Genomic DNA, 15113 nt, shown 5'->3' on the forward strand with positions numbered 1-15113 from the left:
GCAGGGTGGTTGCGTCGGGCTATCATCCTATCCATGGGCACCCCCCGAGTAGGGTCTGGACCACGTGCTCAAAAGAATATCGGTAAGGGCCTCATTAAACGGCAGCAGGGGCTCCGTAGAGCTTTCTGCCGGCTGAAGCACCTCTGCCAGGAGGTTAGTCCTGACCACCACCATAGGAAGCTCGATGCAACACCACTGCGTATGACGCACCCTCCTTCGTCTGTCCATCATTGTTGTGTTTGCAGTTACCGCTCTAAGTGTACTGGGGATGCTCAGACGTGAGTCCCAGGCACTCCACACCACTGGAATCAAGCTAGCCGGGCTGATGAGAGGTGTTACCTCGAAACCGGGCCGGTCCTCGGATGCTTGTTTCCGTTCTGGGAAGGACATGGCTTTTGTAGTTCGGACTGGACTGTTCCCATGGGGCACAGGGTCAGCGCTGATTTGCATATCGCCATTGTCTAACCCAGGGTGGTGTGGAGTGGAAAAACGATGGATTTGGGCCCAGATCTTTGGACTGGGGTGAATGTGTGACATTGATCCACATTCTGTCCATCATTGTTGTGTTTGCAGCACCCTCCTTCGTAGCCACGGTAGGAGAAGACAACATGCCAAGATCAGGAGATGTGTCAAGACCACTGGAATCCCCCAGTTCCTCTCTCCAGGCCTGCTCAGATTCCATCTTATCAGTTGAAGGGTGAACAGGAGCACAAAAACCCCACTCCGGAGGCAGAGGTCGACGCAGGCTGGGGGCACGACCGGCATCTGCCGGGGTGCCGGAGGAAGCGGCACCGGTGGAGGTATAATTTGGTCAACCAGCTCCGCTCTGGATCCAGGCCTGTATCTAAGTGGGCCCTGCTGGAGCCGATGGCGAAGAAGGCCTAGGCCTCCCCCAAACGAGACCGCGGGGCCCTAAGGCGAGGAAAGCCCAGAGTCGACTCTTCGGGCTCCTTGTGCGGAGCCACGGGAGGGGCCCCGCCTGCATCCCTCGTCGCTTCATCCGACTGACGGGGAGAAGTCGAAGAGCGACGATGCTTCTTCGACCTTTTTGTGCTTCGAGTCACCCGACCCAGAGTGTGAAGACTTCGATGACTTGGACGAGGGGTGATGGCTCCATGACCGGTCCCTCGACCTCCTTCGTGACTGGGACCTTTAACGGTGCGGAGCCGACTGCAGGCGCTCAAGCAGCTTTTGGGACCGCTCCCGCAAAGCCTGCGACGCCATCAACCGGCAGTGGGAGCACACTTGGGCCTGTGGTTGCGCTCCAGGCCGAAGAGGCACATCTGGTGTGGATCCGTTGGTTACAGGAACCAAAGGCCTTGAAGCCGGGAATCCCTTGTGCACCAGGAGTATATGGACTCAGGAAAAGAAGTCGAAAAAAGTCAGTCAAGAAGTGACTGGAGGTACCGCTCTCTCCGGATCTGTGATGGCTGGAGCGGAAAAAGAAATAACTCACGTCAGCGAGCGAGGGCAGCATCCAAGAAGCTACCGCAACGTCATCCAACTAGCCGACCGGTGCCACCTTCCGACGCGCTGAGGTACTGCTGACGAAAAAACTTTACGGATCCAGTCTGACGCCTGGGGGTAATTCTAAGGTAAGGAATCTATAACTAACGTGTTTCTTTCAGATGGAGATGCAGCTTCCAATCAGTAAAACAAATATTAAGAGACAAAGGGGTGAAATACTCAATACATAATTTTGTTGGAAAGAGCATAGAGGACGAGGGCAAAACATGGTACATTACTTTGATACACTGGAGGCAGCGTGTTCATGGCTTGAGGGGTGGCACACTGTTGGGGGGCCCCTCATCCAGGATGCACCGTGGAAGATGGTGTGGAGAATCATTAAACTCATCTATACACAATGTGATGGAACGAAGTCAAGGGGGAGGAGCTCTCCACAACTCACCAAGGGGACTGAGTGTTAGAACTAACCTAGACTTCTGAAATCTGGAATGCACAGGATCTGGCTGTATAAAAAGGAATGAGCACAGGAGTGAGCAGAAGACACTTAGTGAGTCCCTATGATCAGGACTGAGAATGGACTGGGCGAGGGGCGGGTGAGAATAACAACGGGTGACCTGGTTATTGTCCCATCCTACAGGACTGGGGCCGGAGAGAAGAGAGAATTTGCTACTAGGAGGGGAAGGTTGGGACAGTGGTGTCCACAGTCCTCTAAATGGTTTTCAAGTTGGGTGGGTCGGCAGGCGCTCTGGGGTGGTGGGCAACAATGGCTTTGTCAAGTAGGGATGCAAGGAGGGGGTTTATTTGTGAGGTAGAGATTTTGAAGGGTTTTCGTTAAATTGTTATGTTTACACATTACATTTTTTGAGAGACAACAAGACACCAAGTTAAACCTACAGGTCATAATCCAACGACAGGCATATCTGACGCCCACTTCAAGAGTAACACACTTAGCAAGAGCCCTAGATTATGCAGCTGGAATAGTGTGACTTCCTAAAACCTACATGAAAAATATTCAAACTGGAGGACCAGCTTTGGCACAATTACTTCATACGAAACACTAAATATCATCGATACATGAAGTTCTAAGATGTGAGAAAGGCCTAGTTCTGTGCCATTTTAGACAGATCTAACTGTCAGCTACCATATTTACATTTAAGCATAGAGGTTTGAGAGACCATCATGTGCTTCATAATAGTCACTTACCAAGGCCGGTAACCACCATAGCTCCTAGATCAGCAACATAATTTCCTTTCCGAAATGTTGCAACTCTTCCTCCAACACGATCCTAAGTTTTAGATTAAAAAGAAAAATATTCATACAAATTTCCACTTTAACTATAATTGAATCCAAGATAAATCGAAAATATGCAATCTAGAGCCTTGGATCCTTAAAACAGATCTCTAGGTACATTATTTAAATTAATGTTTATGATGAAAAGAAAGTAGGAGTTGGGGGGTAATGAATAAAAAAAACGAGATACTGTGTTTAAACATGGAACAAATTGACCGAAAAGCACAAGTTACTCAAGAAGGAGTTTTAATAAAAACTCAAATGCTGAACAAATCTATTAGGATGCTGGTGCCTACAGAAGAAGTTAAAGTTCTAAAAGTGGCTGGGCAGTCTTGGAGAGGATTAACCCCTTGGGCGCGGCCGGGATTCTGCGCCTGTGCGGCGCTTTTCGAAGTGGGCGGGATCATGACAGCCCCCAGCCGTCATCAGCACACGAGCCCCGTGATGCATGACGGCTGAGGGCCGTCATCAGCATCGAAGGGGTTAAGGGCTGTAGATGTATTTCCATTGTGTTTTTAGGTCTCGCCTGCCCAGTCTCTTCAAGACATTTAGTAAGAGGCTTTTAAAAGTGCCACCAGAGGCTTTTGCTGGCCTACAGCTTGCATTCACGAGTTTGTGGACGTGCACAGCTGCCATCTGTTTTTAATGCTGTAACCAGGCTCCTCTGCTTGCACTACTCTCCTCCCTGGGAATGACTGCTTCCTACAACCAGAATGGAAACAACATTCAGAGCAATGAAAACAAGTTCATTTGATGCAAAGAACTGTTAACAAAAACCATGTCCAGCTATTGTAGAGCTGGCAACTTAAACAAAAAGGTAAGGTAAGTATACTTGTAAAGTGTCCTGGCGCTGTATACCGCTGGGGAACCCGTCCTGACTTTCCCTGTGAGATGGTCCCTCCTGGGCACCTCCAAGGTGAAGCCAGGCATCCCTGGCGCTGGCACTGATGGGGCCGTTGTGGAGATTAAGCAAGCTATTTCCCAGAGTTGCAGAGTGGGACCCATGGTTAGCGTAGGCAACAGCAACAACAAACAAACCAGCATTGGCATAGCCAATAGGTCTCACTTTCTGGACCCTATAAGTATTTAGTTATGTAGCAGAATATCAACTGTTGCATGGCTAAACACATGGCTAAACACTTATAAGGTCCCAAATGCAAGACCTATTGGCTATGCCAATACTGTTTAGTGATTGGTGTGACATTTAATACACCGTGTTGGTAGAAAGAATGAGGGTAGTGTAATGTTGTTTTTGTTGTAAGTTTGGCATGACAATAGGTTAATTCAGTATTTAATGTACAAAAGACAGTTCATGGGTTGAGAAATCACTCTGCTCTGATTCAAAGGTATCAGAAAATGAGCAAATAATGCTCTGTGTTAATTTTACATTAAACCAGGCCATAAAGGTCAAAAACTTAACTCAAGTTAGAAATGTTTGCGAAAACATCAGGAGTGTGCTTAAAAAATGTTGAATTCAGCTGACAAAACATCCCATTTACGTTTGTGTAAAAGATGTAGTAGAAGTTATAGTAACAGTATGTGGCAATAAAACATTTGTTCTTACTAATTTGTGAAAAACTATCAACACGGACAAAGATTGGGGGTAAGCGGTCACATAAAAATAAAACTGGCAATATCTAATTTTAGTTAAGTAAATGGGTATGAATTAAAAAATAGAAAGAAGTGACGTAAAATACAGAGTATATGGAATACAACGGAGTACAGGATATGAAGAAGACGTGTATATTCACATGGAGCCGTGCAACTGGGTTGGGGCAGGCAAAATGTTGCCCCAATAAACATTGCTTAGTATCCATGTGCCACTTGGGACAAGGCACATATCCAGTTTGCACGCATTCTGGGATAAGCATGATTAACATGGAGGAACTATCCCATCATCTTTTGCTAATTATTTTTCAGTGAGAGCTGCCATGAAAACTCATTTTTGGTGTCCGGGGGGGGGGGGGTGGAGAGGGGAGGGGCAATGAAGGCCAGGCTCTCCCCAATCTCGTAAGAGAACTTGCACCACTGCCGGATGAAGACGCCATTCATGATCTGCTAGGCATCCACAGCCCAGTTTGCCTACTCTGGCATTCAGAGAGTCTGGCAGATGTTGAACCACAGGAATAATTGTTGACATTCCAGCTATGTCCTAATGCACAGAGCCTCTTGGCATAGGGTCTACAACACCATGCTTCCCTGCTTGGGGTAAATCCACATGGAGGTGGTGTTGTCGGTCAACACTTGAACTAGCCTTCTCTTGATGGAAGGAGGTAAAGTTTTCAATGCCAGTCGGAATGCTCCCTGTTCCAACAGACCGATGTGGAGCTGAGACTCAGTCGGAGACAGGAGGCCTCTGATCTAAACCTCTCCCAGGTAGCCACCCTAACTCAGAAGTGGTGCATCTGTCACCACTGTGACCCAATAGCAGTCCTTGAGGCACTATTGTAAATCTTTTGCAGTTCCCTCCAATATCAGGACAGGATTTCCCTGATGCTGTGCCAACTAGGTCTTCAAGTCCCATTACAGAGCCCGCATATGCCAAAAGACATGTTTACCAACAGGATGCAGGGGGTGATAAGACCCAGTAACCCCAGAGTCAGCCTCACCAAAATCAATAATAGAGGCTGTCCAAATCACAGCCGGAATATCCTGGTCTCGCTTTTCCAGAGGCCTGAAACTGCACTCTATCCAGAAAAGCTCAATGAAAGGGAGCGTCATGGAAGAAGTCAGGAGTAACTCTGGCATATTATTTGGAAACCTGAGGAAATGCAGGAGGTCGGCAGTAGTCTGGAGGTGGAAGCTTCCCTTCAACAGCCAATCTTCGAGGTGGGGGAAAAGTGGAATCCCGACCTCCGCAGATGTGCTGCAACCATCGCCATCAACTTCATGAACACTTGAGAGGCACAGGTAAAGACAAAGGGGAGCACGGGGGACTGAATACGCTTGACCCACCATGAACCGCAGATAGCATCTGCAAACATGTGAAAGCAAATCCAACGCTACCATCCAGTCTCCAGTGTCGAGAGCAGATAAGATCTGAGCCAGGGAGAGCATATAGAAATTTTTGTTTTTCAAGAAGAAGTTGAGAGGGCGAGGATCTAATATATTATGGAGGCTTCCATCCTTCTTTGGCACCAAAAAGTAGTGGTATAGCAACCACAACCTATTTCTGACTGTGAAACCCTCTCCATGGCTCCTTTGCCAGAAGGGCCAATAATTCCTGCTGTAAGAGTGTGATGTGGTCCTCAGTCTGGGGACTGAAGAAGTGGTGGCGTGGGTTTGTTAAAATGGGGTTGGCATTGCCCCGTTGGACAATCTGAAGCACTTATTTGTCCACTGCGATCTCCTGCCATTGGTCTGAGAGTGTCAGATTCTGCAACCAACCAGATACCCATGCTGGACTAACCGCATACTAAAGTGACTTTGAATGTGTGGATGACAGGATCAGAGCAGAGACTAGGAGGACATCCGGCTTTGACCATACAAGGCGTGTAAGAACTGCACCCTCAGCCACAAAAGGACTGAGCCTGCTGGCCATGGTGGCTACGGGGAAGTGTATGCAGCTATCCCTTAACATAGCCCCGGAAGGGGTGTTAGATGGGTCACAGTGAGCCCTATCGACCTAGCAGTGTCACTACTGTCCTTGAATCTCTTGAGGGCCAAATCCACCTTTTCTTCAAAGAGAGAAGTCCCATCAAAGGGCATGTCCATGAACAAGGTTTGGACATCCCCGAAAAGCCAGCATTCCTCAACAAGGCAGGACATCTGAGTGCCACCAAAGAAGCAATGGCTCTGCCCAGTGAGTCGGTGGCACCCAAAACACAATTAATTGTGAATTTTGCTTTGTCTCTCCTGACAGCAATAGCTTGGGAGAGGATGGTCCAGTCACATCCAGAACCATAGCAGCACTTGTGCAACCGTATCCCACACAGTATGGGAATAACGGCCCAATAGACTTGCGGAGTTCACAGACTGCAGTGCCAGGCTGGCGGAAGAAAACATCCTCTTATCAAAGTTAGCCAGTCGGTTTGATTCTCTATCTGGTTGTATGGTAAGGCATGCACTTGGATCGATTCAGGAAGTTGAGTCATTGACCACTAAAACACTCCAGTGTAGAGGAGTGCGAGAGAAAGGCTGGGCCCCCGGAAGTGAGGCGATGGCGGAGAGCAATGGTTGTGTGCACAGGAGTGCCTGTGCAGGACTTGGCCCAGGTCCAGCGCAGGATATCAGAGAGGGCTTCGTGGAAGGGTAGTAAGGCTTCTGATGGGGTTACCCCTTGTTGAAGCACCTCTGTTAAGACATTGGTTTCTACTTGTACTGTAGGTCCAGGACTTCAGCCGCCCTTTGCACTACCATCGCAAAAGCGTCCCTTCCTCCAAAGCCAGTGTAGGAGGAAAGAAGAGACCAGTGTCTGGTGAGGTACTCAGACCACTAGCATCAGCCAGGTCCTTATACCAATTGTCATCAGCCAAGGACTCTGCTAAGGGGTCAGTATAGGTATAGGGATCCTCAGATCCCTTCCATTTGTGTTACTCAGTGAGCACTTCAGGAAAATGGGGCTCTGTCTTCAATTCAGGCCGTGTGGGCTTAGTAGTCCCCAGAACAGCAGCCATGTGACGCCGGTACAGCTTGGAGTCGGGACTCAAAATTTGTTCAGCACCACCAATGGGTGTCGGTGGCACCAGGAAAGGCATCAATGTAACGGTCCCCGGAGGAAGTCATAAAGTCGCAGCTGGGCCGATCCGCACCCACCAATGTATCCTAAGGGGCCGACTTGTGCCGAGGACGGGCCTGGTGGGGGAGCACCAGTCGAAGGCCATTCTGGACCCTAAGGTGCTTCAAAGGGGCTTACCTGCCCAAAAATGAGGCTCATGGCCTCATAAAACTCACGGAGTTGAGTGGAGGTCACTCCAACTGCAGGAAATGCGGGAAAGAACGGACCAGAGCCAGTTTCCGACACCACCTGCACAGGAACCACCTGCGAGCCAGGTCGGAATTTGTGGCGTTGTTCCCGCATATTGTCCGAAGAATTGGATCAACGCAGAGAAATCGCAAAGTGCCTGATCTTCTTGGACAACTACTTATGGGACTTACCTAAAGAAGTCCAGGAGTGCAACGAAGACCAATACAAGCGACCCTGGGAGCGGTCCCAAAACCTCCCACACGAACAGGACCTGGAGTGGCATAGAGTTGCATGGCGAGAAGCCAAGGGTTTCGGCCGCCTGCTAGCAGATGGCCTTTGGTGTACTTGGCGAAGCACTCCAAAGACAATGCGGAGTCGTGGTCCCATTCCTGGGGTCTATCACTGACATCAGTTGATGCTGGGCTCCATAAGGCTTGAACCCAATGTGTTTCTTCAAGGGCACCTTCTAAAAAATAGGAATGGCGCACTAGTCATTGACAAAATGACAATATATAAGTCAGTTAAAAAGTACAGAGAAGCGCTTGATCTGGATCCAAGCTGATGGCGCATACAATAAGGAACTGAGGTCAGGGCACTTGGGTGGTGCACGCCCCTTCCAGCGTGGACAACACAACTAGGCCATCTACCAGAGAGCAAGGGGATTGGTCAAAAAAATTCTAGATCCAGTCTAATGCCTTCGGAAATATTCTAAAGTAAGTAATCTGTGGCTAGAAGTCTTTATTAGATATAAGACTTATGTTAAAGGTCGAAACGTTGCTGGCACATAAAATCCGATTACATAGAGCCAGATCATTTATTCCGCATTTTAAAACAAATTGTGAAGCACTGGCTGTTAAGGAAAGTGGAAAGTGGTATATATTCTGCAGCTTCTATCAAACCCTCTATACTCATGAGAATGAAAACCTAGCAAACAACCCAGACTTTCTACACAAATGCGAAGGAAACCTAACACACCACACTATAGGGTACTTCCTGGAGACCCCATTGACTCTCCAAGTTGAGGCAAGGGCTTAAATCAATACCAATGAGTAAATCTTCCAGACCAGGCAGCTCTATGCTTGAGTTTTATAAAAATTTCTTCTCATCCCTTCAGAACACATGGCCTCAAACTCTTCTCACAGTGCACTACCCTAACCCCTACCATTTGTAAAGCTGTGATCAAGTTAATTCCCAAACCAGGCAAGGACCTAGCCAACTGTGCATCCTACCTCCCAACAGCCCTATGAAAAAGACAAATCTCTAATTATATTAAAGCATCTTTATTTGATTCACACAATCATCACACCAGTTAAAAGACATAACATTTCCATTAAAAAATATAAAAGTAGGCATACATCTTTGTACCAATTAAAAACACAATATATCAAGTACCGTATTTTAACAGGATGTACGAAGATTTTTTTAAATGCGTAGTGCCTAACACTCAAGTACCTAAAGTGCAATTTTATAAATCTTAGCAGCATATAGATAGGTGTTTGCAATACTTAAAACCTGTATTCTCTTCTTAATTGCAGCACTTTAAATTCTAAGTTCAGAATTACAGTACTATTCAACATCGAAGGTAAATATAAATTAGCAAGGCATTAACAGAATCTTAAGTGCATAAAGTGCAGGTGCCTCATGCTAATTTATCATAATTGTGGATTGTATCTATCAACTACAGAGATATTTGATACCATAGTGTACAGACACAGGTAAGTGAAATAACAATTCTTCTATAAAACCCTAACATCAAGCTTTAACATATTCCATTACTTTTTAAAACTTTAAACCTTGCTTTTGTCTGATGAAGTTGGCTGCCAGTAAAAATCTACTTGTTCCAAATACAACCAGTCTGGAAGTATCTGTTTTAAGAATACGCAGCATTTCGATATACTGCCTGATGCAGAAGTTCCTGCCCAAGGGTCGTATCCATTTTTTCCTAGGAATTTCATATAGTGTACAAAAAAAAAAAATGGGCAGTATCCTCTTCTCTTCCCAGGGAACACTCAGTGCAAATAGAATCATTTTCCTCACCAACCTTTTTTCCCCACCTATATGTGAATTTCTTAATTTCGAACGTACCGTATCTAAATTTTAGGTACAGTATTTTAGCAAGTAGGGGCTCAATCTCATCCAGAAAGGGTTCAAAGGAGTGGGTTATTTTAAAACTTAGAAACTGATTAATAAGTGAGCCATAACTAGAATTTGATACAACACTCCGCTCAATGAAGTTCCAGAAGATGGTTTTACATTCCTGTTAGAAATTAGGGATAATAAAGTCCGGGTGTTCCCAGTACCTACTCAAGCCCAAATCCAAAAGTCATCTACGGATATGGACCAACCATGGGAATGTGACAAAAGTATCAAGAGCAATAAATTCACTTCATGCCTGTCTATATGTTTGTAATTCCTCCGTTGTCCATATTCTGATCCAGTACGAGAGGGACATCCATATAGTCCTGTGCTCAATCCGCTTAATACCTAAATCCAACACAAGGGTGATCACAGGTGTATTTTGCGGAAGGGCAGTAAACCTCCTCATAATTTTATTCTCCCCTAAAGTTAGAGGTGAGAGGGTCCCCCCCCCCATAACTCTGAACCATATAGGGCAGCTGCTTGGGCCCTAGATTTATAAACCTGCAATGCAGGCGTGATTGCCTTCGACGTGGTAGAAAAAAGTTTTTTTGTAATTGGAGCTTCGTTTTGAATAAGAATAGATTTAGATTTCGTGATCTGGGTCAATAGTTACCCCAAGATATACAACATTTGAAACGCGCTCCAAAATAACTCCATTTAACTGCATTTTGTTTTTAAAACATTCATGGGGTCTGATGGTCATGTACTTGGTTTTTACCGGATTAATTTCAAGCCCCTTTTTCCTGCAATACCCACCCAACGCATTTTAGAGGTTTTGAAGACCCCTAGGTGTTTGAGATAGCAGGATGGTATCGTCGGCAAAAGTTAGCGCACAGATGTGTTCACCTCCCAGTTTCGGGTAATCGTGGTTGGCTTTTTTAAAGGGCCTCAATCATGTCATTGGCGTACAGGCGAAATAGGGTTGGCGCCAGGACACAGCCCTGGCGCACACCCCTTTTTACAGGTATCTCTTCCGTCAATTCTCCCGCTTTCCTCCATCGCACTTTCGCGTATGTGTTCTCACGGAGCCTAACTCGCTGTATACGGAACCCCTTGCTGTATTAAACTCGCCCAAAGAAGGTCTCTAGGAATAGAATCAAACGCGGCCTTCAAATCTATGAAGACCACGTATAGATGTCCGTGTCGCAACCTTGTGTATTTCCATGATATGATTATTAGCCTAAAGACCTGATCTATGGTACTCATTCTCTTCCTAAAACCAGCTTTGCAAGGGGAGAGCAAGGGGACAGCACGTTATTATCTGTAATCCAATCATTTAGCCTATCTGAGATATGTTTTGCGTAGACCTTTTGTAATATATCTAGAAGGCTAATAGGTCTATAATTTGCGGGATCGTCCTTAGAACCTTTCTTTAAATCGGGACGATCTCCGCTCCTTTCCATGAGTTAGGAATGGGCTGGCCATTGCCCAAACATCTGTCTCATGTTTGAATAGATCACCCGGGATCTTATCAGGGACGGGTGCTTTAGAGGATTTGATGGCAGCGATTGCCCTTGTTGTGTCTGCCATACTAAATTGGAGAGGAGTAGCTTGGTTGGATAACAGGAGTGTGTCAATAATAACTAGGGGAGCTTCATTTGCTTGGACCGGGGCAGCATAAAGGTGGGCAAAATGATTATACCAGGACTTAGGATCCAGGTTATAATCTTGGGCTGGGATATTTGCCTTGGTGCCATTTGCAATAATCTTCCAAAACAGGAACTGGTCACCTCTTTTAGTAGCTGATAGCAATTCCTCCCAACTTTAATCTTCCCACCTCCTACGTGCAACTTTCTGAGCTTTATTGTATGCACCCCTCTATTCCCTAATCAAAACTATATTTTTTTGTTTCCAAAGCCTTAACTAAATTTTGCCTAGCAAGGGCACAATCAGCGTCAAACCATAGGTTGGAGTGCCCAGACTTGGTGTTAAATTTGGTGTTCCCAGAGACTGGTTTAGTTAAGTGGGGCTTTATACTCTCAATCAACTTCTGATGGACCTGGGATATAGTTAGGCCACTAGAACGCATTTCTATAAAATGTGATACAAGATCAGCAGAGATGTTATAAACATGTGTTAAAGGTTCGATCTTACCCAGGATAGATGGGCATTTTAGTGTCCTCCTATTATTGGAAACCTCTGGTTGAATCACGTCTGATTCCCGAACTGATTGAGGGGGAGAATGCAGCATGAAGAATTTCCCTAAGCGGTCTAAACACAAAGGGTAATGGTCACTTTCTTTTCTGCTGCTATCTACCTTAAATCCCTGAACGAGGTCCCAATGACGGATACTTATCATAATATAATCAACTCGGGAAGAAGATTGCCCTCTTGAAAAGGTGTTTGAGCATTTGGAGTCTAGGTGGCTTCTGCCATTGCATGATCTAAATCCCTTCTCAATGGTGAAATTAAATAATTGTAATGCTGAGGTAGAGGGTCTCATCATTTCTTCAATCCCCAATATGGGGATGCCCATAGCTAGCTCTTGTTCTTCAATGACCATGCTTATTCCCTGAAATGGCTTATAGCAACAATTAAGATCACCTCAGAGTATAACAAGATCTTTAAGATGGATAGAATTGAGAACATCCTCTAGATGAGTAATAATTGCTGATTCCAGTGAGGATTCTCTCGGTCTTATGTATATGTTAAACAAATACAACCGGTGCTTGTTTGGAAATTTAAAACTAAGACCCAAGATATCATCAGTACCAGTAGGAACAATAACTACAGAAGCATTGATGTTATTTTTTATCCAGATTAGGCCTCCAGAAGGTCTTCCTCTAACTGATTGGTGCGCCTCTATACTGAATGTCCTATAGCCAATTTTAAATACAGGCTCCTTTGCCCAAGATTCTTGAAAAAGGCAAATATCAAAGGAATCAATATATGTCTGCCAATCCGGTTCTTGCAGTTTACTTGCAAGCCCGGCTATATTCCAAGATACCATCTTCAGTATGCATTGGGATTGGTGCAGTACTGGGATGACGAGACTACCATGTTTAGTTATAAAATACATAAATGATTCAATTCGGGGGCCAGTATTAGAAGAAAGCGTAGGCCCTCCCAAGGACACACTGTTGTCTAATAGATTACCCACAGACCTATGGCCTTCATAAGGGAGAGACACTTTAGGTTGGTCAACAGATTGTAAGGGCCAATATGTTTGTGAAGAGGGTTGGGCTGTTTCAATTACTTCAGGATGCATGCTCGAAGCTTGGTATAGTCAATCTATTGCTTCAAGATCACTGTAGCACTTTTTGTTATTAGATTGATTGGAATCACTATTTCCCCCAGTTCTACTTTGTCTAATACAGATTCTTGATTTAAAGAGAAAATGAGATCTTAAGTTCATATTAATTAGATTCTCAGGAATGTCTTTGGACCAGAAGGATACCATTATATCATCTAGATTCCCAGTATCCTGAGGAATCCTTTCCACATTTTTTATATCGGATCTTATGAGAGAACGACATTGCCTTTCCTTCCTAAACCAGTGTGTTACTTTATTTACAAGAGACTCCTTATCTTCTCTATGATTCGGAGCTAGCCTCGGTACATTAGTTAAGAATACACTATGCAATTTTTGCTCATCTCTGGATATAGTGTAACGGCTCTGACTCGCTCTGTAGTACCCCTCCTTAGCACCAAGCTGCCTTCCCAAACTAGGTACCCCCATCCCGGACCTAATTGGATGTTGAATTTCCAGGTTCCTATTTGCATACCTTTTTTGATCCCCAGGGGCAAGCGGTTTTATTGGGCCCGGTCTCTTAAGAGGCTCTAAGGGTTCAAAAGGTTTGGTTCTCTTAGAAAACTCCAAGGTTTCCAAAGGTTTAGTATGCAATGTTTTACGACCTTGTTTGTATTTTGGTTTGCAATTATTCTATCCGATGATTTTGATACCCACTTTCCTATATTAGGGGGGCAACAGGTTTCTTCCCTATATGGGTTTTAAACCCAGGGTCAGTAACTGCTGTTGCTGGGTCTGTTGAAGGGCGGCTTATGAGTGCCTCAATCATTATTTTAATTGTTATGACCTCTTCTTGGACAGTGTTAAGCTTTTCATAAAGGACCTGTACCAACTTGTAACTGTGGTTTGTAATATTCTGCGAGGCTTCCTCTGTTAAACCCAAACCAATAGATCTAGTTGCGACTTCGCTTACTGAGCAATCTACATGAGTATCCTCCTCATTGACCTCTAGAGGCAGGTATCTATTTGAACACTATGTTCACTACCTCACTACAGGATGGACTATGTTGATCCCTTCCTATTCTACCACAGTTGCTTAAGCGGGAGAGGGAGTCGTACCTGTACCCCGTCCAATCTTTGGTGGGGACACAATTGAAGGCTGCGTTACTATGAGGTTGATGCACAATAATAGATGGGCTACTTGTCTTTGTCATACCGACTTTTTCTTTCTTGTGTAATAAGAGGAGATTTTGCCTTTTCCTTTAGCATTGTTCTCTTTCCCTGCCTATAACATGCTTTCTACCTCCTCAATTAGCTCATCGATAGCAGCAAGGGTACAGTTCTCAGCTGCTGATTTTACTGAATTCGGTGTTTTTGCTATCTTTTTCCTCCCACCATAATCATGTTAGCTGCTTTCCTTTTCCCCATTTCGCCTTTTTAGATGGATCGGGGTGTCTGACTCAACTGCCTGGATAATATGGAGAGTGTAAATACAGATAGGGTTAAGGTGGGTACACACAGTAAATTACTCCTCAATTCAGTTTTATAAAATTATATCGTTTATACTAAAACACTTGGTCATGCAGTATTAGAAGTACCTGGTTCTGACCTATGATAAACCCAAATTAATTAAAAAGGAGAAACTACCAAAAAAAGATCTTAATAAAGCATAAATTTAAAAACAAACTGTCAATCACAGATGCTTAACAGGGATAAAATACCCCATTTTTAATTCTCATCATCAAAGTTCAGAAAGATCTATTATGTCCTTCCTTAAGCACACACTCATATCCTTTTAATCTTACTGCAATTTATGAATGAAGCCAATGCGGGATTATGGGACATAAAAGCCAAAGAATATGGCCCAGCCCGGCCTTTTCTGGGCTTTGATGAGTGCGGACGGGCCCACCCTTGGCACGGGCAGCGCCCGTGCGCGTCCCGCACTGCGGGAGCCCTGAGCCGGTTTTAACACGCCTCCTGGCGCTGAATGGTGACGCTCGCGTCAGGCGCCACTCGATGATGGTTCGTTGCTCTCTCCGCGGACTGTTCGGGAGCGGCTGGGCAGGGAGATGGCAGGTAAGCAGCAGCAAGGCAGGTTTGGGACCCGTGCTGCAGGAGCCC

General features: G+C 45.3%; 1 protein-coding gene across 3 annotated transcripts in view; it reads right to left on the reverse strand.

Annotated features, from left to right (window-relative positions):
• KDM1A (lysine demethylase 1A) overlaps positions 1-15113 on the reverse strand; it is a 1206177-nt gene that overhangs the window by 910616 nt on the left and 280448 nt on the right. For all 3 annotated transcript variants that reach the window (XM_078682705.1, XM_078682704.1, XM_078682706.1), the window contains exon 7: positions 2671-2752. In XM_078682705.1, coding sequence (XP_078538831.1) covers positions 2671-2752 — 82 coding nt within the window. The remainder of the gene's footprint in view (positions 1-2670; positions 2753-15113) is intronic.

Source organism: Lissotriton helveticus, chromosome 3_1 (genome assembly GCF_964261635.1).
Source record: "Lissotriton helveticus chromosome 3_1, aLisHel1.1, whole genome shotgun sequence".
Taxonomy (NCBI): Eukaryota; Metazoa; Chordata; class Amphibia; order Caudata; family Salamandridae; genus Lissotriton; species Lissotriton helveticus.